The 24,835-nt window shown below is 33.4% G+C and overlaps 5 protein-coding genes across 7 annotated transcripts in view; 2 read left to right on the top strand and 3 right to left on the bottom strand.

Moving 5' to 3' along the window:
* LOC139776922 (paired box protein Pax-6) overlaps positions 1-24,835 on the top strand; it is a 354,486-nt gene that overhangs the window by 176,232 nt on the left and 153,419 nt on the right. The window lies entirely within an intron of this gene.
* LOC139776931 (post-GPI attachment to proteins factor 2-like) lies at positions 480-8,191 on the bottom strand. 3 transcript variants are annotated; one of them, XM_071713980.1, is made up of 5 exons: positions 7,543-8,191; positions 6,589-6,906; positions 5,934-6,201; positions 5,652-5,849; positions 480-5,565 (listed from the first exon to the last, which is right to left on the bottom strand). In XM_071713980.1, exons 2-5 carry the CDS (start codon positions 6,772-6,774, stop codon positions 5,432-5,434), a joined length of 786 nt encoding a protein of 261 aa, XP_071570081.1. In that variant the 5' UTR covers positions 6,775-6,906; positions 7,543-8,191; the 3' UTR covers positions 480-5,431. The 3 variants fall into 3 exon arrangements, with proteins under 3 accessions (XP_071570081.1, XP_071570082.1, XP_071570083.1); XM_071713981.1 differs by lacking the exon at positions 7,543-8,191 and adding an exon at positions 7,182-7,517; XM_071713982.1 differs by lacking the exon at positions 7,543-8,191 and adding an exon at positions 7,243-7,517.
* Positions 9,143-11,975, bottom strand: Rbm13 (RNA-binding motif protein 13). Its single transcript, XM_071713979.1, has 7 exons — positions 11,825-11,975; positions 11,702-11,748; positions 11,461-11,604; positions 9,911-10,223; positions 9,586-9,834; positions 9,420-9,497; positions 9,143-9,336 (listed from the first exon to the last, which is right to left on the bottom strand). The coding sequence occupies exons 1-7, from the start codon at positions 11,837-11,839 to the stop codon at positions 9,199-9,201; spliced, it is 984 nt and encodes a 327-aa protein (XP_071570080.1). The 5' UTR covers positions 11,840-11,975; the 3' UTR covers positions 9,143-9,198.
* LOC139776918 (uncharacterized) lies at positions 13,075-17,193 on the bottom strand. Its single transcript, XM_071713959.1, has 6 exons — positions 17,056-17,193; positions 15,394-16,964; positions 15,105-15,241; positions 14,630-15,027; positions 14,380-14,482; positions 13,075-14,081 (listed from the first exon to the last, which is right to left on the bottom strand). Exons 3-6 carry the CDS (start codon positions 15,125-15,127, stop codon positions 14,057-14,059), a joined length of 549 nt encoding a protein of 182 aa, XP_071570060.1. The 5' UTR covers positions 15,128-15,241; positions 15,394-16,964; positions 17,056-17,193; the 3' UTR covers positions 13,075-14,056.
* On the top strand, positions 18,310-23,738 carry LOC139776919 (venom allergen 2-like). Its single transcript, XM_071713960.1, has 5 exons — positions 18,310-18,439; positions 19,924-20,044; positions 21,582-21,634; positions 23,244-23,352; positions 23,462-23,738. Exons 1-5 carry the CDS (start codon positions 18,404-18,406, stop codon positions 23,572-23,574), a joined length of 432 nt encoding a protein of 143 aa, XP_071570061.1. The 5' UTR covers positions 18,310-18,403; the 3' UTR covers positions 23,575-23,738.

Here is a 24,835-nt window from a genome sequence, read left to right as displayed (position 1 = left end):
AGAAAACACAATTATGCGATCCATTATTTACGAAGAACTTGGCGAATGTTTCGCAGAAAAATGGAAGTCTATCACTCTTCACATATTCGCGAAAAAGAATTGGGTCTACCCTCAAATATTAAAAGGTGAAATTTTAATCAATACCTTGAGTTAAATAACATTTTGTTATTTTTAACTAGCATGTGTGTCAAAATTTACATAACACTACACAGAATAGTTAAATAAAAATGAGAAATAAAACGGATATTATTTTGAAAATAATAACCTACGATAAAGTAAAAATAAATGTATATTATATTATTGCATTTGTATTATCGCTAAAATATACATATAAAGATTGTTTAATACATTAAATATTTAATTAAATATTAAATATTTGAAATTATCAAAATTATATGTTTCAATTCTTAAAAAATATATATTGTTTATTTAGTGATTTAGATAATTTAGTAAATTTAGAGAAATTTCATAAGAGCAGATTGTGCTGGTTGTACACGATAGTTTTTATTTGACAATCATTCGTTACAAATAGAAATCATTCTTGCCCTGATCGAAATCAGTGTCGTAACAAGTCTGTTACAAGTCTTATCACATACACATAAATACACTTTTAATCACAGTATAAGGCAACCGCCCTAAACTGATTACGAGAAATATACACTATGTTACAAAGTGGTCGCAATGCTCATCGGAAATACATTACACCGGATGATGGCTCGACCAATTGTGTTTATGTGCGTGTGCGTATGTATTATATTATATGTATGTGTAGGAAAGTACAGGATATTTCATATAGTGACATAAAATCAGTAGCCATGTGAACAGAATGTTCGAGCCTTTGTCCAATCTTAAGCACGGCCGAAGAAAGTGACTTGTTAAATTTGGTTACGCGAGAGGACGACGAAAGTTCTCGTTCGTGTCACACGATAGCCATTTAATCGCGCTCGTTTATTCCCTTACATTAAGGTCAACAGAGTTCAATTACCTTCGGCAACGCTGCAGGTTTCAGCTGGATTCGAGGCTCGATTGCTCTTACTCTGATTTATAGTACACGGGACTGTGGCAGAGATGAAGGAGATATCGGAAACGTTGGGTGCAAGCTTGCTTTCGACACTGCGGAAATTTTGGAAATTTTCAAGTTGGATCTCGAAATTTGTCGCAAGTACAACGTATATACACATATGCGAAGAAACTGAAACAATTAATAATATAATGTGGCGCAAACTATATTCAATAATGTCTCTATTGATAAAATTTCAATCAAACAGATTAGGAACAAAATCAGATTAGGGGGATTAACAATAGATTGTAAAACTTATAAAACTAATTAACCAGAGACTCACTGCTATTTATTTCATTAATTAATTCTTTACTTCAATAATAATTCATAACTATAGAAATTCACTCTTCAATTTAAATATAAGAACGGAGAAAATAAATTCTGTGATAATATACAATTGAAATTTTTGGCATGCTTAAATACAAGCAGAGTATAGATATACATAGTTTGGAGGAAAATGGAGTAATAGTATACAGGACAAATTTATTTATAATATAAATAAGCAAAACCTATAACTGTGAAATGGAATATAGCAACATTGCTTTGTGCTTATTATCACAGAATTGTCAATTACGCAAATAATACATCGGGAACGAGCAGTTCCTTCGTGAGATCGTAGCACTTCATCGATATAATTTCGATATACATACAATATATTGTAAATTAGAAAAAAAATGTTACAGTAGCAAATTCATTTAAAAAAATACGAGTTTCGCAGAAAGAAATGGCTGCAACTCGACAGTGAGTATTTGTGTAAAGATTTCGTTTCAAGCTTGTATGTTTAAATTGTCGTATCAACCAAGGGTGAATCATCATACTGTTTGCTTTAATATGCCGTCGACATATAGTATACTCTGTCGTTTATACACAAGATAACTATCGTGCTAGCATTATTTACAGCGAAAGAAGAGAGCTTCAAGTACGATAGAAATTCTTGACAGATATGTTTAGTCATCATTATCGCCAATATAAAAATTCATATGACGAAATTTTTAAATATGTTTCCAGAACTTTTACCCTTAAACGCTTCTGCCGTAAGTGCGTGCTCGTCTTACGGAAAAGAAAACAATATTTTCAAAGGAGATAACGACGAATAATTTTCCCTTTCCCTTACACTTTACAGTTACAGCATTTAATCTTAGTTTCCTCAAATTACTCTGAGGATGTGTTAATACCTTAACGATAAATTTATGAGTATCAATAAATCGCACAACGATTACGAGGCGTAATCACAACAAAAAGATATTTGCTAAATAAATGTTTAGCACAGTTTTCTTTGGAAGTATGATGGAACATTTTACAATATTAACGCTTTTAAAATTAATATCAGTTGTACCCTTTTCGTGTTTTCTAACACATAACTTTTAAATCTTTCGCCAAACGAAAAATTAACGCAAGTAAAACTTGAATTTTTCGCTTCGTAGTAATTTTGGAACTCATTTCTGTAAGTTAACGCTATATTTCTAAAAACTCTTTTATACATACTATTAATCTCTACTTACATATATGTATATAAGAGAAATTCGGTATTCTCTCATACAACTACACTCTCACAATGTAACTTGCGTCGTTCGTTATTCAACTAAAACACATACAAGATGCTTCATTAATTGCGCGTATCTTTTTTGAATAACAGATTTTCTGAGGAATTTGAAGATAACTTTTCAAAGAGAATAAATTAATGTGTAATTGTAGAATGTCTCATTTAAATCAATAAAATTTTAGAGATGGAAATAATAAGTATAGAGAGCTACAGCTTAATTCACGTTTAATTTTACAATTCTATTATTTTTACCGAAAAGTAAAAATTACTTTAAATTCCTTCAGGAATTTATAAGAAAGTGCGCAATTTTTTATATATCTTTATATGCACTCCGAAAATGTAATAACGTAAGTTCATGATCCGTTAGAATAAACACGTTCCGCTATAATCGATCTAGTTATATTGATGCTCTTCAATTCTCGTTTCTTAGCGAGAATGAAAGATATCTATAATATATAATACAGAAAAAATTCCAAATCATTGCTGCAAATGTATTTAAAGAGCAAAGCGATTGCCAACGGAGCGTAAGACGCAAGTGATTCATTAAAAATTCTTAAAGATCATTAACGTGCATAGCGTTACCGACCGAATAAAATTCCATAATATATCTTTAGTGCATCACTTGGCACGGGCTCTGATAACGGTATCGGTAAATTAAACACGATTACCGCGAGTGCATTTATTATTTTTTTTTTAAATCAAGATAATACATAAAAGTAAGATTCCAATTATAATAGGAACTGAGATGTTACGCTCGAGTGATCGCGTACGCCGTGTGTGCGGGAGAAACAAAGCGCTACTTCTTCGTGATAATTACAAAAATCATCTAAAGCTACTAGCATATCTCCGCATGATTACCCACGACAAATATACTTGCGAAAAAACTGGCGATAAATATGCACTGACTATTAATCTTTTTCCCTTTTTTCAATAATGATATACGAGAAATCTTAACAAAAAGTCGTCATATCAAAATATGCTACAATTACAATGTTCGTGTGTAAAAATGTGCAAAAATGATATCGTTTAACTGCGAGTGCTATCTAAGGTCACACTGACACTATCGGCCTTCTACAACAAAATCCTAAGAGACACATTGCGATAACGTACCATCTGCTTATTACAATAAACATTACGTTGTTTATTAGTGCAATATCAAGAGATATTGCGCGTCTCACAGTATTGCAGTCTCGGTCATCGTTCCTTACCAGTCTATTCCTACACATATGCAATTTCGTCTCGATCTTTCCTCTCTTAACGGATAAACATATACAAGATTTCCGGAAAACACTTATAAAATATAAAATCTCACCGTATAATTTCTAACAATATTTGAAATAAAACATGTATTTGTAAAATCTTACAGGCCACTTTGCTTTGTCAAAGATTGCTATTAAAATTCAACCTATCTCCATCAATTCGTAATTATATTACATTTCAGAATAATTACATCAAAAATGTAATTTTTAACAAAGTATTAATATTTAACAACATTTAGCTAAGAACAATTTAAAATATATTGTTAGAGATAAAAGTTTCATAAAAATCTCGATGCCGTGTTTTTCCATAAGAGATATTATAATTCTGTCTCTCTATTAAATAATCCGGTGATTGTGTGGCAGACATTTGACTAATTTTGCTTGTTGTTTTCCAAAAATCGTATATATGTCTATGTATCAAACAAGAAATGAATGGGGAAATTTCCGTCATGAAACTCGATAGAAACTCTTTTAACATTTGTCTTATAAATTCGCGTGAGATATTTAGATAGTAATCTTACCTTGAACGTACGCTGGTCCAAATGCCATCCTCGTTTACACGTTTTCTTGTGTAATACGATTATGACTGCTTTAATCGTCAGTGTCTCGATAATTGTTATATTATTAAACTATCGTATACTACATACAAACATAGGAGCGATTATCCTACGTTTGTAGTTACTGTAACGCCGAATAGAGCGGCCCGTGAATATTAGCTGAATTTATTATCTCAAAATCTATACAAGATGAATTAATCTCTTACAAGGTGAATGAGTATTAACATATTACATATACAATTTTCATTGTAAGATTTGTCAACACAAGACGCAACAATATCTTTGCAATAATCTGAAATTGTATACGTTCATTTAATGAACTAACGATTATAATGTCTCAAAGTCCACTTGACATAAATGTATCTTATAATCTAATTTTAACTTATGAGATAAAATAGGAGTACCATAAAGCGAATAAAAGATCGCGACTAGAATTAAAGTATTCGACTAGAATTCTCACCTTGCAAAAATCTCTATAAAAGAAGAATCTCTTTAAAAGTCTTCACAAGTAATCTCATACGATGCGAGTAATAATATTCAATTTACGTTTAACGATAAATGCTGTTTGTATGTAGGATACTTTTTTCAACTATCGTTTACTACGATCATACTCTATTATTAAACGATATTAAAAGGCCGTTACATATTTCGCTTTGAAAGTAACCAATGCCACACTTTGGAAGCGCTAAATATTCCATCTTCATTTCTTAAATCGCATATCTTTTTGCATTCGAAATAATTGGTCGAATATCAAAGTCGGTATAAAAGTAAAGATAAAAATGGTGTCGATTTCTTAAATATCGCGGGAAGCAAATAATATCAATCTCAAGAGTGGAAAACTCAAGAGTGTAATATCGTAAATACGTAGTATCATAAAACTGAGACAATCGTACACAAATTGTGCATCATGTGCCGTGCCAAACTTTTACCTCTTAAAAACCACGATTTGTAGCACTTCCATGCAGAGGCAATAGGCACTTTAATATGACGATGAGAATGATGACGTAAAAGATTAATCTATTTTCACGATAGGTAAACCGTGACCTACGACCAGTTGCTCTTTTGGAAAGTCCAAAACCACAGTGATGTGAAAGCCCATATTTGCAAAAGCTATCACGTACTCACATAGCGAAAACCAACTAAATGCTGCTCAAAATAATAACAAATATTATTTTTTATTACGTTTACTTTTAAGCTGTAATGAATATAACGCTTGCAATCGTGTTTCTTACCCAAGTCGTGACACAGCAGTCGATGTTTCAAGAAGAAAATAATAAGACCGATGGTACTGACGAGACTCGTCACAAAGAGCGCTTGTTTGTACTGAAGACTTTGTGCATTTGGAGTTATTAGACGACCCAGTCTCACAGCGGTCAGCTTGTACGTGAGCGAGCTAATCATGAACACTATGAAAATTTTTTCATGCACCGCTGAAATATTTTTTACATCGTTTATATTAAAGGTTCCATTCTTCGATTACACGTTAGCGATACTTGAAATTATGAGCTACTTACGGTAATTTTCTCTGTTAGAAATATACGTTACGCCACACAAAGCTGCTACCTCGGCAATGTTTAGCCAGTAACATAGGTTTAGGAGCCTGCTACCCATAATTTTTAGAGGCACATCTTCAATGTTCTTAAGTATCTTGTAATAATACGAGTGATAAACATTGGCGATAACCAGTCTAGGACCAATATGTAACGCTATGCTGACACGCCATAGATACCTCTGCGGTGATACTCCAGTAATGGCTGAGATCGATGGAAGAATATTATAGACCTTCAACAAAAACAGATATAATTTATGGCGCAAATCTTGTTTAAACCAATAGCGAATTCGGGCGCTTGCACTAGTGCACACGGTGCACACTGACAAGTGAGTGACAAGTGCACTAAGGCTTGTTCTTAGTCAATTCTTATATTTACAGATCATTTTAAATACTTGCTGAAATACTTCTTAGCCAGTAAAATAATTTGTACAGCATCCATACAGATATTACAGGATTGTTTTATTGGCTAAAAAAGTTTTATATGTGTATTTAAGCGACTTAAAATATAAATATAGATTATAAACAAGCCTTAGCGCACACTCAGGGTGCACTAGTGCAAGCGCCCAAGTTGGCTATGCTTATAATACAACAATGACTAATATGAAGCTTTCGCTTACCCTACAATGAGTTTCGTGAATATCGTCCTGTTGAAATATATATGCCGTGATGAAGCAGAACAGCAGCGATACAAGTGGTAAGCCAACTGTCGCCAGGCACAGCTTTCGGAATGACAGCGCGAGATATACGAAACTTTTGTTGCTTCCAACATTATTTAGTTCCATATTGGCAGCGTCGCTCAACATCCTGGCATTTGTGCGCAAAGCCAACGCCAACAGAGACGATAACTCAGAGTAGATCCCAGTCAGACAATTGTGCAGTACAGATTCATGTTGCTCTCCGACCGTACGGACTCATTCGACGCTCCTCGGACATCCCTGTGAGACAGAGAAGATGATGGATTATAACTCGTCGACGTCCTTGAGTCGCTCATTCGAGATCACACGGTGACCGAGGTGCTCGTTGCCGGAGGAACTGGCAGTTGGCAGTGTTGGCACGTTGGCACCGGTATATCGAGATCGAGCGAAAACATGGGATCTAATTGCGAGCGAGGGACGACACGCTCCACGTTCCACGCTCCGCGGGCATTGCGAAACCACCCTCGATAGAGATAAATCCGCGCAACGAGCGCGTTGATAGCTACGCTACGCACCGCCTCCAGTTGCTCCAGTTTATCGCCCGCAAATTGCCCCGATAAGAGCTGTGGGATCTACCTCGGAATACATCGCGCGAATCGCGAGTCGAGGGAAACCGCACGCGCACGCTACGGCGGACGGCCGCGGCGCTCCCGACTTGACAGTTGACAGTATCTCTTCCCCTCCCATCCCATCCCATCCTTTCAGGATGGGTTGGAATCGCGTTACATTGTTACATGAAACGTTGTGGATATTGCACGCTAACATGTCAATTTAATGCTAATTTCGCGTCACTTGTCGCCATCGCATCGTACCGTTACTACCGTTCCGGCACCGCTCGTCTCGCATCTCACCTGTGCGATTGATTGAATAACCTACTCTATAAATAGCGGGCGAAATCGCGATCGGTTCACCACACTCCTGGCCTGGTCGCCTCGTGAGCGAGTACCCGTTCCCAGCTCCGAGCCACTCCGAGCTCCGAGTACCGTGGCGACTGTGGCGAGTGGGCACTGTGGGCAGTGGCGAGGCCCCAAGCCCCAACCGCCCCAATATAGGCGAATGATAGCGAGAGTCGAACGTCAACGTGCGTGACGATCCCCGGCGAATGCGCAATGCCGAGACACTGCGGACTGAGGAGAGTGAGGAGTGAGGCACTGACGCCCCGCTATTCGCTAATGACTTGCGACTTGCGACTCGCGACGAGTTGGATTATCGGATACTCGTGAATTCGATCGCAGACGACCGGCGACAGTGGGCGACAGGCGGACTGCGGACAGTGCGGACACTGCGGACTCGCCGAAGAGGTTTTCCTCCCTCGATTTTCGACAATGGACAACCGTGGCGATCGCCTCTCCTCCGCCTCCCTCGTTCGTCACGATTTTAATCGTATGAATTGATGATTGATGAATCGTATCGTCGTCTGCTACAGACGTTCCATGTCCATGTTCCATCTGTTCCAATTCCCCCCCATCGCCCTGATGAGATGACCAGAGATGAGACTGGATGAGACTGATGAGATGAGACGACTGTCTAGTGTCTTCGCGCCTCTCCCGTTTGGCGCCTCCGCGAGTTCGCCCTACGGGCGGACAGGCGGAACTTTTGAACGTATTACGTTCGACCTGAGAAAAGTTTTACTCGCCAAACGCGAGTAAAATATAAAGAGCCTGTTTTCTATTGCTCAACTTCCAATGTGGAATAGAAAAGATGAACTCTGAACTCTGAACTAGTGCAGCCAGTTCAACAATAGAAAACAAACCCAAAGATAAACATTCTTGGAGCGACTAGATTTTTAACACTAAAACTACCAGAGTAGTCAATTACTACGTTTACGCGAGCGTTACTTCTGCAGTAACTTACGATAATTCAATTGTTTACGCGGAGGAATTATCGTAAGTTACTACAGAAGTAAAAAACACTCGCGCGTAAACTTATTGTTAGTAATAGACTAGTTTATAATTTTTTATCAAATTTATTCGTGACTTCTCCGTGACTTTTGTTACAATATGTGAATGATTAAATTGATTTACTTTCTCTTTTCCTTTTTCGAATTATATATATATATATATATATATATATATATATAATTACAACACATACACGCGCACGATGTGCTTAAATAGTAAAAATAGATATATGTTAATCGGTGGTTCTAGTGTTAATATTATCATTATCATGGGTATATTTGCGTCGTTTATAAAATGTAAATAAATATTCTTTGCATCCGCAAATATCTTGTAAGTTTGCAAACATTTATGAGAAAATTTTCGCAATTTTTTAATGCCAAGGTTTCCACACCTGTCGATAAAAAACTTTAAGTTTCATGATTATGTTTTGAGAAAAATATTAAAGAATGAACAGTCGATACCTAAAATACCCTGTTGATCTTTTTTTCTATACAAAGTATTGATGGTTTAAAATATTACCAGGATGTAATCATATTGTGATTATTTTGTCAACTAAAATATTGGATAACAACGTATGAAGCGTTTTGTAACTTTATTATAAAGATAATTATATTTATATAGTACAATTTTGCTATATACGCGTCCGTTTATTCTGTTGACTTTCTTCTTCGATTTCGTATTCGATTTCCACTCTCGCTCGCGGTTTCCTTCCTTTTTTGACAACTTTTGATCCCTTTGTCTTCTTGCTTGTAGATGGCTTGATTAAATCCTAATGAAACAATTTACAACAATGAGCAATTTATATCAGGACTTATAATGTAATAGGTCTACTTTGAGCTGGAAAATTCTTACCTCAATATCGCTAGGTTCGGATTCAAAGTTGTCTGATAATTCAATTTCTTCCTTCTGTCCAGAGTCACTATCTTCGTCCTACACGATATTTATAAGGTGTATTTATAAAGAAATATTATTAAAGTAAAGAAATTGTATTTTAATGAATAACTGTCTTATTACTCACCATAGAAAGCTCTTCAATGTCATCCTCATCATCCTCGAAGTCATCATCATCGCTATCAGCTTCAACGTATTCCGGACCATCTTGCTCAGTTTCTCTCTCATCCGCTTCTAATTCCATCTCCACCTCCTTCTCGAGCTCTTTTTCCTGCTCTTCTTCCTGTTCGCTTTCTGCCTCACTTTCTCCTTCAATTTCAACAGCCTCTACAGCCTTATCAAACACTTTTTGCGGGAAATTGTAAATACCCTCGTACTGAAATATTAAGAAAATACATATATCTGCAAACATAACTAATTTTTATAGAAATGAATATAAAATCCAATGTTACCATCCCCTTCTTCAGCCTTTCCATAAGCTGTTTTTCAATTGCATTTTCTAATTTCGCAGCAATCAGAGCCTTTTCTTCCCTACGCCTTTCTCTTCTTTCAATTTTCCTCTGAAGCGGTACAATTTTCTTCTGACGTCTTAATCTGAACTTTCTCATACGAATAAGATACTGCGTGATTTTGAGAAATCTTTGCTTACATTTTGCCTTTATAAAACCAGGCCAGTAAAGTAGATTTTCATTAATTTGCTGTATCGCCTTTTCAAAATTCCTAGACAGTTTGACCTTCTCCCAACTATTTTTAGGTGTATGTATCCTAAAATCAAGTTTATTAACATTTAAATTAATATATATTAATATATGTGTGAAAATATTGTATATATGCATACGTGAAAGGGTAAAAACTTATCTCATAGATGCTAGAATTATGTCTGGATTGAAACTGATCCAAATTCTTTACGGTTTTAAAAAAGGATCCCGCAATAGTCCTTATAGAAATGGGGTCCCAGGCAAATTGGCTAAAATTTTGATATGATGTAAGTTTTGACTCACTAATCAAAAGTCTCAATGGTCATCAGGCCAGAAAATCAAAAGTTTTTGAGTTACAGCAGCTGAAATGTCCAAAATTTACCTCCATCATCAGCCGGCATATGTGTATAAATGTGTGTTGTGTTCGTGTGTATATGTATTCGTGTGGGTGGGTGAGCATAAATAAAAGTGTGAATGAAGATTTTCAAAGGGATGAAACACATTAAATCTCAAGTGCCTATCACCACATCCTCGTTGTGAGAGCCGAGCAACGGTTGTCATAACCAGCTGACGATGGAGGTCAATTTTGGACATTTGAGTAAAGTTACTTCGCCGTAACTTAAAAACTTCTGATTTTCTGGTCGGGTGACCATTGAGACTTTTGATCAGTAAGTCAAAACCTACATCATATCAAAATTTCAGCCAATTTGACCGGAAACCCATTTCCATATGCACTGTTAAGGTAAAAGTACCAATACCCGGAGATGTACCTATATCTGGCCATCTTTATTATTTATAAGTATAAAGCGAATTAAAATCAAAGATAAAAATATTTTTTCTTGTAGTTTAAAACTTTAGTTATAGTATCCAAACGTTTATTTCCATAAATTTATATTTTTTTAAAGGTATCCAGACATAGGTACATGTCCAGGCATTGGTACATTTATCTACTCTTAAGTGTCCAGGTATTGGAACTTTTACCTTACAGAGTCCTTTATAATTCTAATAATGTTATAAAGAATAATACCAATGCTACTTAGTAAAGCCTATCACACAATACAAAGGTACAGGCAATAGGGACAGGGAATAAGATAGGCAACAGAAATAACACCATTTTAACTTATCAAAAACTATATTAACGCAAGGAAATATGAATGGAATAGGCAATAGGAACAGAATTTCCAGCGCGTTTTATTATAAGCTGAAATGTAGTTATTTCTGTTGCCTGGTTTATTCCCTGTTCCTATTGCCTGTACCTTTGTATAGGATTCAGAGCTTAACTGCAAATCATATGTATAACTTACCTCTCTGCTGTTCTCATGTACAGATAAATGATACCATTTTCCTCTCGAATCGTAGCATATTGACTGTTTGCAAGAGGACACGCAGCTCTACTGCATAAACCAGTAAGATTGAACTCATTTCTGCAGAACCGCTGTGTCTTTGTACTAAAAAAAAGTCACAATTATTGTAATAAGATTAAAGCTGTTACAATTCTTCTGCATGTTTGTTTTTTATGTTTTTATTTCTTAAGGACGCACTTACTTGACTTTGAAGGAACAGAATGATTTATTAATAACACTCCACACAACCTGTAAGATAATTACGATTAAAAATCATGATTATTATCAGAAATAGTTAAAATAAAAATTGCATTTTGAGTTTTACATCGTCGTGCTGCATTTTATTTTACTAGAATCCAACTATGAGAATGAATATTATCGCAATTATAAATAACCGTTGTAAACACAATATAACACGTGTGAATCGGTGAGTACATCAAATACTAGGTTATAGTTATAGGTTATATTCACGATGTATGTATTTTATTATGAGAGTGGACATGCTGCATTTTAAGTGAAATCCGTTCACTAGCGCCTCTATGCGCACAAGTGTATTGTTAATTGTTGAGCGGGGAGCACACACTTCTGCACAACGCATAATGCGTAAGCATAAGAAAATTGATTGGCCCATACACATGTGCATAAAAAATAGACCAATCAATTTTCTTATGCTTACGCATTATGCGTTGTGCAGAAGTGTGTGCTCCCCGCTATACGTCGCGGTCATTTAAAGGCCATCGCACACAAAATTGCATAGCTTAGCATAAGCGTAACATAAGACCGCTAAACCAATGAGCATCTAGCATAAAGTCGCCATATTGATTTACATAAGATGCTCATTGGTCCAGCGGTCTTATGCTATGCTTATGCAGCCTATGCAATTTTGTGTGCGATGGCCTTTAAGGTCTATCCAGACAAACTTGCATAGCGCATAAACATAAGCATAAGAGAATTGATTGGTCCATATGCATATGCATAAGGAAATAGACCAATCCGTTTCTTTATGCATATGGTTATGCACCTATGCAAGTTTGTCTGGATAGACCTTTAAAGCCTGTTGCATAATGATTTACCAGTTAATAATAAGTGAAATAACATGTAAAAGAACTTGTATTATTAGCTTATAAACTATTATGCAACAGGCCCCTGACACCGAAAATTGGACGCGTTCGGAACACATTTGAAAGCGTGCACCTCTCTAACTATTCGTGCATCATGACAGTAGGTTAATAGAGAATTGACAATGCTGTCTCCTGGCGCGCATAAATTTGACAATTTGACATAAGTTTGACACTGACAAGTAAAGTGAAATTGACACATCGGCGTACATATATATATATATATATATATGTGTGTGTGTGTGTGTGTGTATGTTTTTATATTAAACCATTTAGAATTATTAAATTTAAATGTAAACTATGATATCAATTTCTTTCAGCCGAATTGGAACAGCTAGATGTTGAGTGAAGACAAGGTTTCAGATCTAGAAATGATATTTAAATATCTTCTCACATGGGTATCTTTTTTTATTAATCTCAATAAATCTTTTAAATAAGTTTTTCTTGGAACTCTATATATATTTTGAGCTTCTATTTTATTACTTCCTCTACCAACAACATCGAATACAAATATACTTTTGTTTTATAATATATCTTTTGTTTTCGCCTAATACCATTATTTTCACAGAAATTTGGATATTATAAAGTATAAACAAATAACGTACGATACAAATTGTCAAATTATTCACAAAAAAATGTAATAGTCCCTTGAATTTTCTTCCAACAGATTTTTAATCATAAAAATAACCAAACGCACAAAAACATCATATAAAACATAATATTGGTCGCAAAGTAAACTTTTCTGCGCTAGAGAAGATTATTCTCTGCAATTGCTAATCTATGCAATTTAGTAACACGTAAAACTATACAAAGTGCTTTTTAAATAAAAAATGAAAAATTTCCTCCTATTACACTCGCAATGTTTTTCATTAACCAATTAGGTCCTTGTATTCTTTACATAAAAAAATTAAGAAATAATTTTTAATTTTGTAGGCATTTAAAAAATACTTATAAAAGTAATCGAAGCCTATTTGTTTTTTGTAATATAATCAGAATAAAGAATATTTAAATATTTTTAAATCAATATCAGTCTAATAATAACCCAGTCGACACAGAACATTAGTCATATTACATCAGTCATAATTTCGCACTCTTCAGCAATGTAAATGTAATATGATACATATTGTTATATAATATTTACATTAAATACAAAATTATAACACAGATGTAATGTAACTTATGCTCTGTGTCAACTAGGAATCTAATGTCATTATGTCATTCAATTATGCGAAAGTAAAACTCATAATTGAATGATTAAATAAAGACATACTAAGAATTATGAATTAGTTACAATGTATAAAAAATACAATATATATTAAAAAACCTGCGCTCCTTTTCAATATAGCAATCTTTACTTTCTTTTATATAAAAAATATCCAGCTAATAGTTAAGTCCTAATAGTTAACTTTCATCTTAGAATTCCTGAATTTCTGTTTTCCTTAATGTTCCTTATTTTCTGCCCACCTGAAAAAAAGAAATAAAAAAAACTTCAACTTATTAATAAATTCACTCTTCTCACTGATTATTTAGATTATCAGTAAAACTTTTTCTATCAAAGAAAAAACGCAACAGTGCCTTAGAATTTAACAAAATGTGTTACATCAGAAAGACATTGAATGGAACGCGTAAGCAAGTTATTTGCATTTTAATACACGAAAACGAGCATTCTATATTGTCTCTAAAACCTTGCAAAATCATTTTAAAAATTGTTTAAAATTAACTCTAAAGCTACGTTTAAAAAATTGTTGAAAAATATTCTTACCTTGGATAAAAATTAATAATTATGGGCCTTGTGCCCCTGCCACCACGTCCACCTCTGCGTCCACGATAGCGCAGATTCCTTCCCCCTTTCATCCATCGTTTTGCTGTAATAAATAAAAGATTATTGTAATTACAAAATATTTATTGCTACATGCGAAAGGAGTACATACATTTGATTCGACATTATCAATTAGTAATCACTCATACGTCACAAATGTATTATAAAAAATATCTAAATTTTTTCTACTTACGTCTTGTTGGCAGCGTTGATCCTGGCAATAGGAATGGTTCTAGCTGGGATGGTCCCGGCAGCTGCGGCGGTTGTGATTTTGATGACTGCGGTGATGGTCTCGGTGGTGGTGGTGGTGGTGGTGGTGGAGGCCTCGATGGTGATGGTCCTGATGGTGGGGGCCTCGATGGTGATGGTCCCGATGGCGGTGGCCCGGATGGTGGTGGCCCCGATGATGGTGTTCCCGACGGCGATTGCCCTGGCAGCGACAGTGACCCCGAAGGCAGAGATAATCTTGGCGGTACTGGAGGTGCAGTCATTTCTGCGGCGGCGGCTGCTGCGGCGAGTTGCCGCTGCAGATTTTGCACTTCCGCTTTAAGGGCCGCTATTTCTAGGACGTGGGCCTTACAGTCCATCGAACTGAAAAAGATTTTGATATTATTTCATTTAAATAGTATATAATTTAATAAAATAAAATATAATAGAGCGTTACTCACATTGCCTCTTGTTCTATCTCCATTTTTAGACGATTGTCGTTTGTTTCACAGTCTATAGTCTATAGATACTAGGTAGCATTATAGCGAATTCGATTGGATGCCCGATGCACTCAGTGCACACTGGTGCACATTAAAACCTACACGAATCAAAGTAAAGTGTATGTTTAATATAAACGGGTTAAATCACGAAATCTTCAATATTCTCTATTGTTATTTGGTAAAATATTTTAAATTGTTTTTGCCGATGAGTTAACGCTCGGAGTACCGTTACCAGCGGAAGTCACTCAACTATAGTTCTTCAGATGAATTTCGCACAGGCACCAGGTATGAAGTATTCGCGTTCCGCGTGCCCACCGCGCCCGTCACCGGTCGCCGGTCGCCGGGTGCGTCACGTGTCACGTGTTGTGTTATTTGTTATTCGGAACGCGCTCGTTGGCTGGTTGGCTCGTTCCTGCGATTGGCACTCCTGCTCCTCGTTTTGCGAGCCGCACAAATCAACCACGCGACTATGCGAGTACGCGCCGTACGCGTTTAACAATTTGCGGGTGCACATATGTATCAAGTGTTTGTCGGAATAAACGTATCGCGCGAGAATCACTCGCTCGAGATGAAGACGTCGGCGTCGAGGCGAAGGTATGTACGGCAATTGTGAGCGATTTGCTTTCGTTGTGATATTTGCGGGCGATAATCGTGACACTCGCGCTCGTCCGGCCGCCATATTTCTGGACTCGAATTCATTCATTAGCATTCATTATTTTATATCTCGTGTCGTGCTTTGATGAACGCTGTGTCGGAATTGTCGTGTAATTGATCTTCGATTCTCTTCCCGATAGGGAAAAAGAGGGCTGAGTTATATCGTCGTATCGATGAGTGATTCGAGTTACGAAACGCCGTGATACATCGCCCGTTCGTGAAGGCCATAATCTCGTATATCTCGCGTCGCGTCGCGTCGCGTCGCGTCGCGTCGCGTAAAGTTAGCGGCCGGCAATGACAAATCTTCGTCGTGCAAATTAATAATGCAGTTTTATTTTAGCGAAATTTACAAGTTTGATACCGTTCGATAGCTGCGCGTGCGATATTTAATTTCAATAGCGTACGTATCTTTGATTAACTGCGTGTGTCTTTATTTAATCGTCCGCTCGACTCGCGTAGTATCGCGGCAAGTTGCCGACATCTTGGAACATTATCGTCATTAAAGTAACGCGGTGATCAACGCGGAAGGAATTGGGGCAATCGGCGTCGCGACTCTTTCAAATGTGCACGAAATATCTGTTAGAAAATGTTAAAATATTTCGGGAAATGATATCGGGACTGGCACGCGGTCTCGGTGCTGTTTTTTATACGCGGCGCACTTTGTTTACGTGACATCAAATCACCGTGCGATAAATCACTGTCATGGTAATACAGTGATTTAATGTTAATTAATTTTTTTACTGAAATTTGACATTTGCATTTTACAGAGTCATGAATAATGTATTCGAGATAACAGTTTCGAGATTCAGGAGTTATACATATATCTTCAGGAGCATTATATTGATGGCTTTTCTGAGTATTTTCATTCATTCTCTTTTTCTGTTCAGACATTCTTTGTTCCACCATTTTTTCCTACCATTTTTCTTTTCTTTATAATTATCTTTTTCTTTTGAATTGCCCTTCTATTAATTCAATCTTCTAAACCTGTCTCTTCGAATTTTATGTTCTCCAATAGCTCTCTGAATTTTTTAATATCTTTTTTATCCATATATTTGCTGTTTACGAACACTATTATATACACTGAGAACTATCCTCTACAGATTGAAGCTCGTTTTCGAGTAGATATACACAGATTCACCATTATTTTGGTCCTTTTCAAGTATAAATCTATAAATCACACATACAATAAGTGAAAACATTACATCTATGGTCAAAATGAGTGATAAACCAAATTGATATAATAAAAAATAGAAAGTACCTCGGTTACATCGATAAAAGTCACATGTCAAAAGACAAAATAAAGTGAGACATAAAGCCTTCCTAATTTAATATAATGAGTTGCCATGGTGGACGTCACATATTACAGTACTTAAGTAAGGTAGCAAGTAGCAAGTAGCCACCGTGGTTCCAAAAGAGCAACTGGCGAACGGAGAGATAAAAGTTATCGAGACAACGGTGTGCTTACAGTAAACAAATTAACAATAACAGCAATGACATTAATTTGCAATAATAAAGATATACGGAAATAAATGACATGTGAAAAAGAAAAAGGTAATAAATAAAGGCTAATAAATAAAGAAATATGGAAATAAATAGAATGTGAAATAAATAAAGAAATATGAAAATAAATAAAATGTGAAATGAATAAAGACATATGAAATAAATAAAGGCAGACGTTATACAGCAGCTATCACTGAATTATATAATGCATTCAAATTTTCCGTATCTTTTTGCATATTTATCGTGTCGCCGTGTCTCCTAATGAAAAACATCTCTGCTATAATCTCTCTTTTTCTGTAACAATGTTTCTCACTATGTAACACTTCTGGCTCAGACCAATGAGCCAGACGGTGTCTACTTACAACAGATTGGCTATTCTTGTGTTTCTTAATATCTGACCGATGTTCATTAATACGCATCTCTAAGTGTCTCTTGGTTTGCCTTATGTAAGAGGCATTGAAATCATTGCAGTTGATCTTATGTGCAATTTCAGCCTTCCTAACATTATCAAGCACATCCTTTCCTCGTTTTATGATGAAATAGAATTTTTTAGGAACAGTGTAAAGGACGTCGAAATTAATGCCAAATACGAAAAATTTTCTCGCTGTGGTCTTTGACATAAAGGATTTTAATGTATTTTTTAATGTCGTGGAAATCATCGGTGGCATTATTATGGGGTGTGTTGCTCCGGTTACTAAGTTCTTTTAACCTATTATTGATATGTTTATTAACTAAATTAAATGGAAAACAATTATTCAGCAGAATGTCTTTAACAATATTGATATTAGATTCATGAAACCATGTATCAGCAAGTAGAACAGTGTGGTCAACGAGATTAATTATAGTGTTAACTTTTTATCTATGTGTGGATGACTGGATAGATAATTAATATATCGTCCCGAAAAGGTGGGTTTCCGGTACCAATTAGTTATAAGTCTGTCACCGTCTCTGATAACAGTAGTGAAAATAAACAAAATTAATGACGGCTAGACATCATTCAATTTATTTTCAGAATAAATACGTTGCCGAGGTATATATATAGAGAAAATCTGTCGCAACTTCTATAAATACTTCTTGTAAGGGGAATATTTAAAGAATAGAGCAGAATGAAGGCTATCTTGCTTGCTACGTGTCTGCTAGTCGTAAGTACAAAGCAGAGATTTATATTTTTTTAAGTACATTTGTTTTAAATATAAAGAGTATTAAAAGTAAAATTAAAATCGTCTGAAAAAATACAGGGTGACACAAAAGTTCCTGAAAATTTTTTTAAACATTAAGCAGCTACAAATCGGTATACAAATTAAGCATCTTTAAACAGGACTTTAAAATTACAATAAATGCTCAAAATTGTTTGTAATTTTTTTTGCTTAATTTTATTATTAATGTTTTAATAAAGTTGTATGTTTTGTTTAAAGTGTTGATATTTAATTTGTAGGAAATAGAAACCACAGGGTAATAAGAATCATCTTAGAATAAATTGACTATCGCGTGTTATAAATCCGAACCGGCGTGTGAGTAAGGGCCAAAGCACATAACATGGCGTAGCGATATACGACGGTCGTAGTCCCCGACCTGACAGATCAGGATACGCCAAAGCTTGTGCGTTACTTACGTCCACGACTACGACTTTCATATGTGCTTTGGCCCTAACTCTTATGGAACACCGCTCCTTTCGCTATTCGAACATTTTATCAAGTTTGCTTTGTTTGACTAGAAAAGTGCACGTCGTTTCCGCTCCGTTACAATTTTTATCGAATCGATTTTTTCTTAAGCAAAAAGTGGTTTTATTTTCCATTAATTAAATTTATTTTTTCTTTATTATTATTGTGATTGTTTACTCTTTACTGACAAAACATTTAAAATTAAAAAATCTTTTCAACAGTTTTTTTTTTTAATCACTGACAAGAAACTAGACTAATACTAATGGGATAATTCGAACTAACTCCAATGATGTAATTAGACTGGCTCTAATTACTTCGGGTATACAAATTTTAAACAAAATACTGCGTAGCTTGTAAAAAGGTAAACAATTTTATTTGCGACTTTTGCATTCGTAAAAATTAATTATGAAATGATAAAAAAAACTTAAATTTAATGATCGATCTCATCCTAGATTAACGGAATAGATAAAACCTATTTTTTATCTATTTAATTACTGTTTCCATAAATAAGTATTTTATTGTTACTCACTCTTAAATGTTCCGCATAGGCAATGGATCTCATTACTAATAAGGTGGTTCTTATTGCCCGTTGCCTGGGGTAATAGGAATTTATTATAATTTTTTAAAAATGTTTATTTTTTTGGTTGATTTTATTAGAATTTAAATACTTATGTTATACCAAATTGAAGCATAATGTTTTTCAAATTTAATTACTAAAAGTTCAACTAAATATTCGGTGATTATAATATATTTTTTTCTTAACTGGTTCCAGTTCCCCCATCCTATCCTATACTGATTTGTAAATACTTAATGTTTTCAAAAAAATTCCGGGAACTTTTGTGTGACCCTATATAAGTAGGTATTACTAAATATAAATGTCATTTATTGTATACTTATATTTAAATATTAGATATTATATATGTGAAATGTTTATGAAAATAATCAGTTTTTCTTTTGAATGTCAGACGGTAGTCCACGCAGTTGATTATGAAGAAATAAAGGGTGTAGATCAAGATTTGGATGAATGTAGAACATCGTATGTAAAAACATGTGTAAAAACATCGCCAGATTATGGATCCAATTCGAGTGAGTATTAAATATTGAGGTTAAATATTAAATATTAAATGTTAAATTACTACAGAAATTTGGTTGCATTTGACAGATAAAATTAAAAAAAAATTAACGAAACGTACTTTAGATTCAAATTTTATTAATTAATATAGTCATTAGCTGCGCAACATACATTTTAAAAATTCTTAATATTTAAAAAAATTAAATTTCAGCACATACATATTTATTTAATTTCGTGAATTTGGAAATACTTCATCAAGAACCACGGTTTCTTTGTAGTAATCAACAAAACAAATTATAAAAGGACATGGCATATACACAAGTTTTTAAGGGCGGTTTAAGATTTTTGTAAGAATAAAATTATAGAAAGTATTTGCTTTCTATAATTTGCTTGCAATTCTACATCAACCGGTAAATTGTAAGCTTCAAATGAATAATAAGAATTAACGTTTTGTTTGTTATTCATTTATTTTACAGTTTACTGTTGGCTGTAAGTTTTTTGGTTAGTTTCTTGGAGGAAAGGGTGTGCAAAGGGAGAGGCAGAGCTTCTCCTTCGTCTAAGCATTCATTTAAAATTTATCAGTTAATACCAGATTAACTAACGGATACAAATAAATAATTCTAGATTATTTTAAGTGATAATCCTATAATATACAACATTATATACAGGGTAGGCCATTTTAATTAATCCACGCAGTTATCTCCCAAACTATTTGTTATTCGAAAAATTGTTTTAAATAGAACTTACTCTATTTCGAGAGGACATCTTATGATGGACACAAATCTTACCTAGGTAGAGGTGCCTTCGAGATTCCAAGTTAACCTTTGTTTTTTTTTAATGGAACCCCCTATTTTTTATTTTATCTCCTTTTTTCTTCCTTAAAAACTTGTGTATATATCTTTTTATATTGTTTTAATGATTATTACAAAAAAATAGCGTTTCTTGATGGAGTAGTGGTTTCAAACATTTACTTTTAATTTTATTAAAATTCAATATAAAAACTACTTATTAGAATATAAAGCGGTGACTTTTTTAACATTAACTATTATATGCGTATATGTCCATGTTAAATAAAATCAAAGCAAATCTATTTATTTATTATTGAAAACAAGAAAGTAATTAATCTCTTATCTTTCTATTAACTGTAAATGGTATTTTGAAGGAGTAGAGAATATGTATTAAAATATAAAATTTTTTATTTTAAAAATTTGATATGAAATATAACAAAAAAAAGATTATGAAAACCGAGTTATTTATGAAAATTTATTTAAAAAACAACAGAGAGAAGTGAAAGAAATTTCTTTGAACAATATTCTCTCCGAGTGATGTTTTAATTGAAGAGTTCTAAAAATAAAACCGCATCTCTAAGAATAGAAATATCATTAAAATAATTGTATAAAATGATAAAAAAAAAACTTAAATCCACTTTAAAGGAGTCAACATTAATTTAAACGAGTTACACTGAAATTTAAATAAGTGTAATTTATGAATTTAGTTATATGACCATATACATTTAAAATTCTATTAACAAATTTGTAATTTTTGTTGCAGCGGAGTTAGTAGAAATCAATGCGTGGTATTGTACATTAGTAAAGCGCGGAGTAGTATGTATTTATATAAAAATAGAAATTATATAGAAATAAAAACACACAGACACACACACGTGCATGCGAATAGAACAATTAAACTATTTATTTAGCTCAATTTTACTTATTTTTATTAAAAACTTTTATAAATGATTAATTAGCTAAAGACTCTCTCAATATTAAAATTAAAGAATAAGAAGGAAAGTAGATGATAGATAAATTAACGCTCCGTGTGCATATGTGGGTCTACGGCATCCGAACCAAAATGATATCTGCTAATAGGTAACTGTAAAACTTGCAAGCCTGTCAGAAAATATTAAATAAATGATGTTTATCAAAATTACTATACAAAATCGTCAACTACAATGCAGACAGGCGTATGCACTGGGAAGGTACCGAAAAAACATATAGGTACACACGGACGGTTAAATCTCCGAGTCGTTGAGGATAGCTCAAAGTAGAGCCAAACGTACGATTTATAGTTTGTATTAATTACATAGCATCAACTCACATACAATTAAAAGCATTTGACTCTCATAGCTTACTTTTCCTTTTTACTCTTTAAGATTTTATATATATATTGTTTTCACTATAATAAATAAATATATATATATATATATATACGTGTGTGTGTGTGTGTTTATAATAATATTTTCTTATAAAATCTAGATTCGGATTTAATTATCGCTAGTAGTTTAGTAGCATTCCTTAATTATAGATTTCATTTAAAGAAGAAAGGATAAAAGAAGACCGATTTTCGTTCAAAATGGTGTAAGTAAAAGGAATAGTGTTTTTGATAGATTTTGATCTCCTGAATATGATAAAGCCATTAAAAAGTTTGTGGGCCTTGGGGAACACCTTGAAAATTGAGTATAAACGTGGAAATTCGGATGATATATGCTACGTTATATCGCATAAAAGATGAATTATGTTTATAAAAATGAAAAAATATGTAAAATGTATCCAATATTGTAGAATACGTATGTTGTAAACGTATATTTAGTACAGTACAAAGAGTGATAAGACTATTGATCATCGGCAGTCAGTCGAATCGAGTCGCAGCGAGCACTTGTGATATAACGTATTATCACTCTTTGTACTAAATATACGTTTGCAACATACGTATCCTACAATATTGAACACATTTTACATATTTTTTCATTTTTATAAACATAAATTCATCATTTATGCGATATAACGTAGCATACATCATCCGAATTTCTGTAAATACACCATATTTATGCTCAATTTTCAAGGTGTTCCCCAAGCGCCACGAACTTTTTAATAGCTTTATCGTATTCAGGAGATCAAAATCTACAAAAAACACTCCTTTTAAACATTCCTTTAAAACATTCCTTTTACTTACACCTTTTTGGGCAAAAATCAGCCTTTTTTTATTAACATCCTCCTTTAATTCATCAATAAGAAAATTAATTTCAAGATTAAACAGGTGAAATAGTACATATGAATGTGTGTTTTAATTGATAGAAGAAATTAAAATTAAATTACAATAAATGAGATTACATATAATATAGATTTAAGTAATGTATTAAAGTTAAGTTGTGGTTTAAATTTTTAGTTCTAAATTTTATTGTTTAACATTAAATGACGAGATTGTTGTTTATAGATTGATGAAAATGATGTGTTCATAGAGGAAAACATTTTTCCATATTGCGAGAATATCACTGTTAATGCGGATTATTGCAAGACAATCGTTTCTAAATGCGTAGAAAAAGGTAATCAACATATTTTTAAGAATAAAGTTTATTTGTAATAAAATATCTTAAAATAATATAAAATTTTGAATCAAAATAAAATAATTTTCTGTTTTCTTTTTAATTATAGCGAATCTATTAGACTCAACATCTAACGTCCAAAAAAGCCTCTCTGTAGTAAAATGTAACTTAGAGAGCGGTTTAGTGGATTTGATTCCAAAACCAGAAGGAGAAAACGCATAAAGAAATATTTGTCAAAAGTATCAGTGCAACTATATTGATCATTTTTATTTTACCACAATATTCTCTATGTATAAAATAATGATCTATTTCCTAGTAATTCTATATAGTTATCAGTTAAATTAGAACCAATGTATTGTTCTAACAATAAAATATCATGCATATAATAGTGTCTACTTTTTTCAGAGCATTTTCCTAAAATCTTACTTTTGATATTAACCATAAGTAGATAACATTATATTCTTAAATAGTTATTGGTAAAATAAATCAAATCTGTTCAAGTTAAATTTTTTATGAACACTAACCAATCTAATTATAAGTAAATTACTTTGAATATATTAAAATATATAAAGTCTCTCTATGCTTTCTCTTTATATTTTATATTTTTACCTCACATGTATCTTGTAATTGTACATATCGTGTAATATTGAAATTATGATGTAGTTGAAGTTTAGAGCGTTCTTGGAGCAAAAATTAAAAATTTGCCCTAATTAAAAAGGATTATAAAAAGAAATATATTTATATATAAAATAATAAAATTATAAAACAAAACAATTAATTTAAAATGTATATAAGCAAACAACAAAAAATAAAAAAGGTGCGGTCTCGTTGCGCGTGTACTTGGCGAGACACTTACCGTCTCTAGATTTTTAAATAATATTGCAAAAGATAGTTAGTATTTAAAAATAAATATATTAATAAAAATATATCATGTACGTCTCTATAATGTAATATAAGATTAAAGTGTACAGACTTATTATTCTCGTCCGTTTTCGCGAAAATGTAAACAATGCTGTGTCAGCGATAGTCTAACGGTTACTAATGAAAGTAAGTGAATATACAAACAATACACGTAAGTGTCAAACTCGTACTTTTGCCTCTTGCCCAAGAACCGCAGAAGCTTGCCAGAGTGTCGGATTATTGGACGTATCATATATTATTAAAGTGCCGGATTAGATAGATTGCAATATATTAGTTTTAACAGGTCAGTTTCCAGTGTTATTTTGATGTGATAAGATTACGATTACATAGATATATTCCGATGTTAACAACTAATCGTCGTGATAACTAACAGTCGTAGTTAAGTATTATAAAGAATTTTATTTGAGTCAGAATAAAACTTCAATATATACGAAAACACATCAGAAATAGAACATTTCTTATTTTAAAAATACAACAAACGTTACAACACAATTTAAATTATATCAAGAAAATATGAGAATATGACACACGCAGTTCTGTAGCGTTGAAATTATTTTTGAAA

This window comes from Temnothorax nylanderi, unplaced genomic scaffold, assembly GCF_030848795.1.
Source record: "Temnothorax nylanderi isolate EJ_2023f unplaced genomic scaffold, tnyl_v1.0 TNYL_tig0132_pilon, whole genome shotgun sequence".
NCBI classification, from domain to species: Eukaryota; Metazoa; Arthropoda; class Insecta; order Hymenoptera; family Formicidae; genus Temnothorax; species Temnothorax nylanderi.
This window is presented reverse-complemented; position numbering and strand designations above follow the sequence as displayed.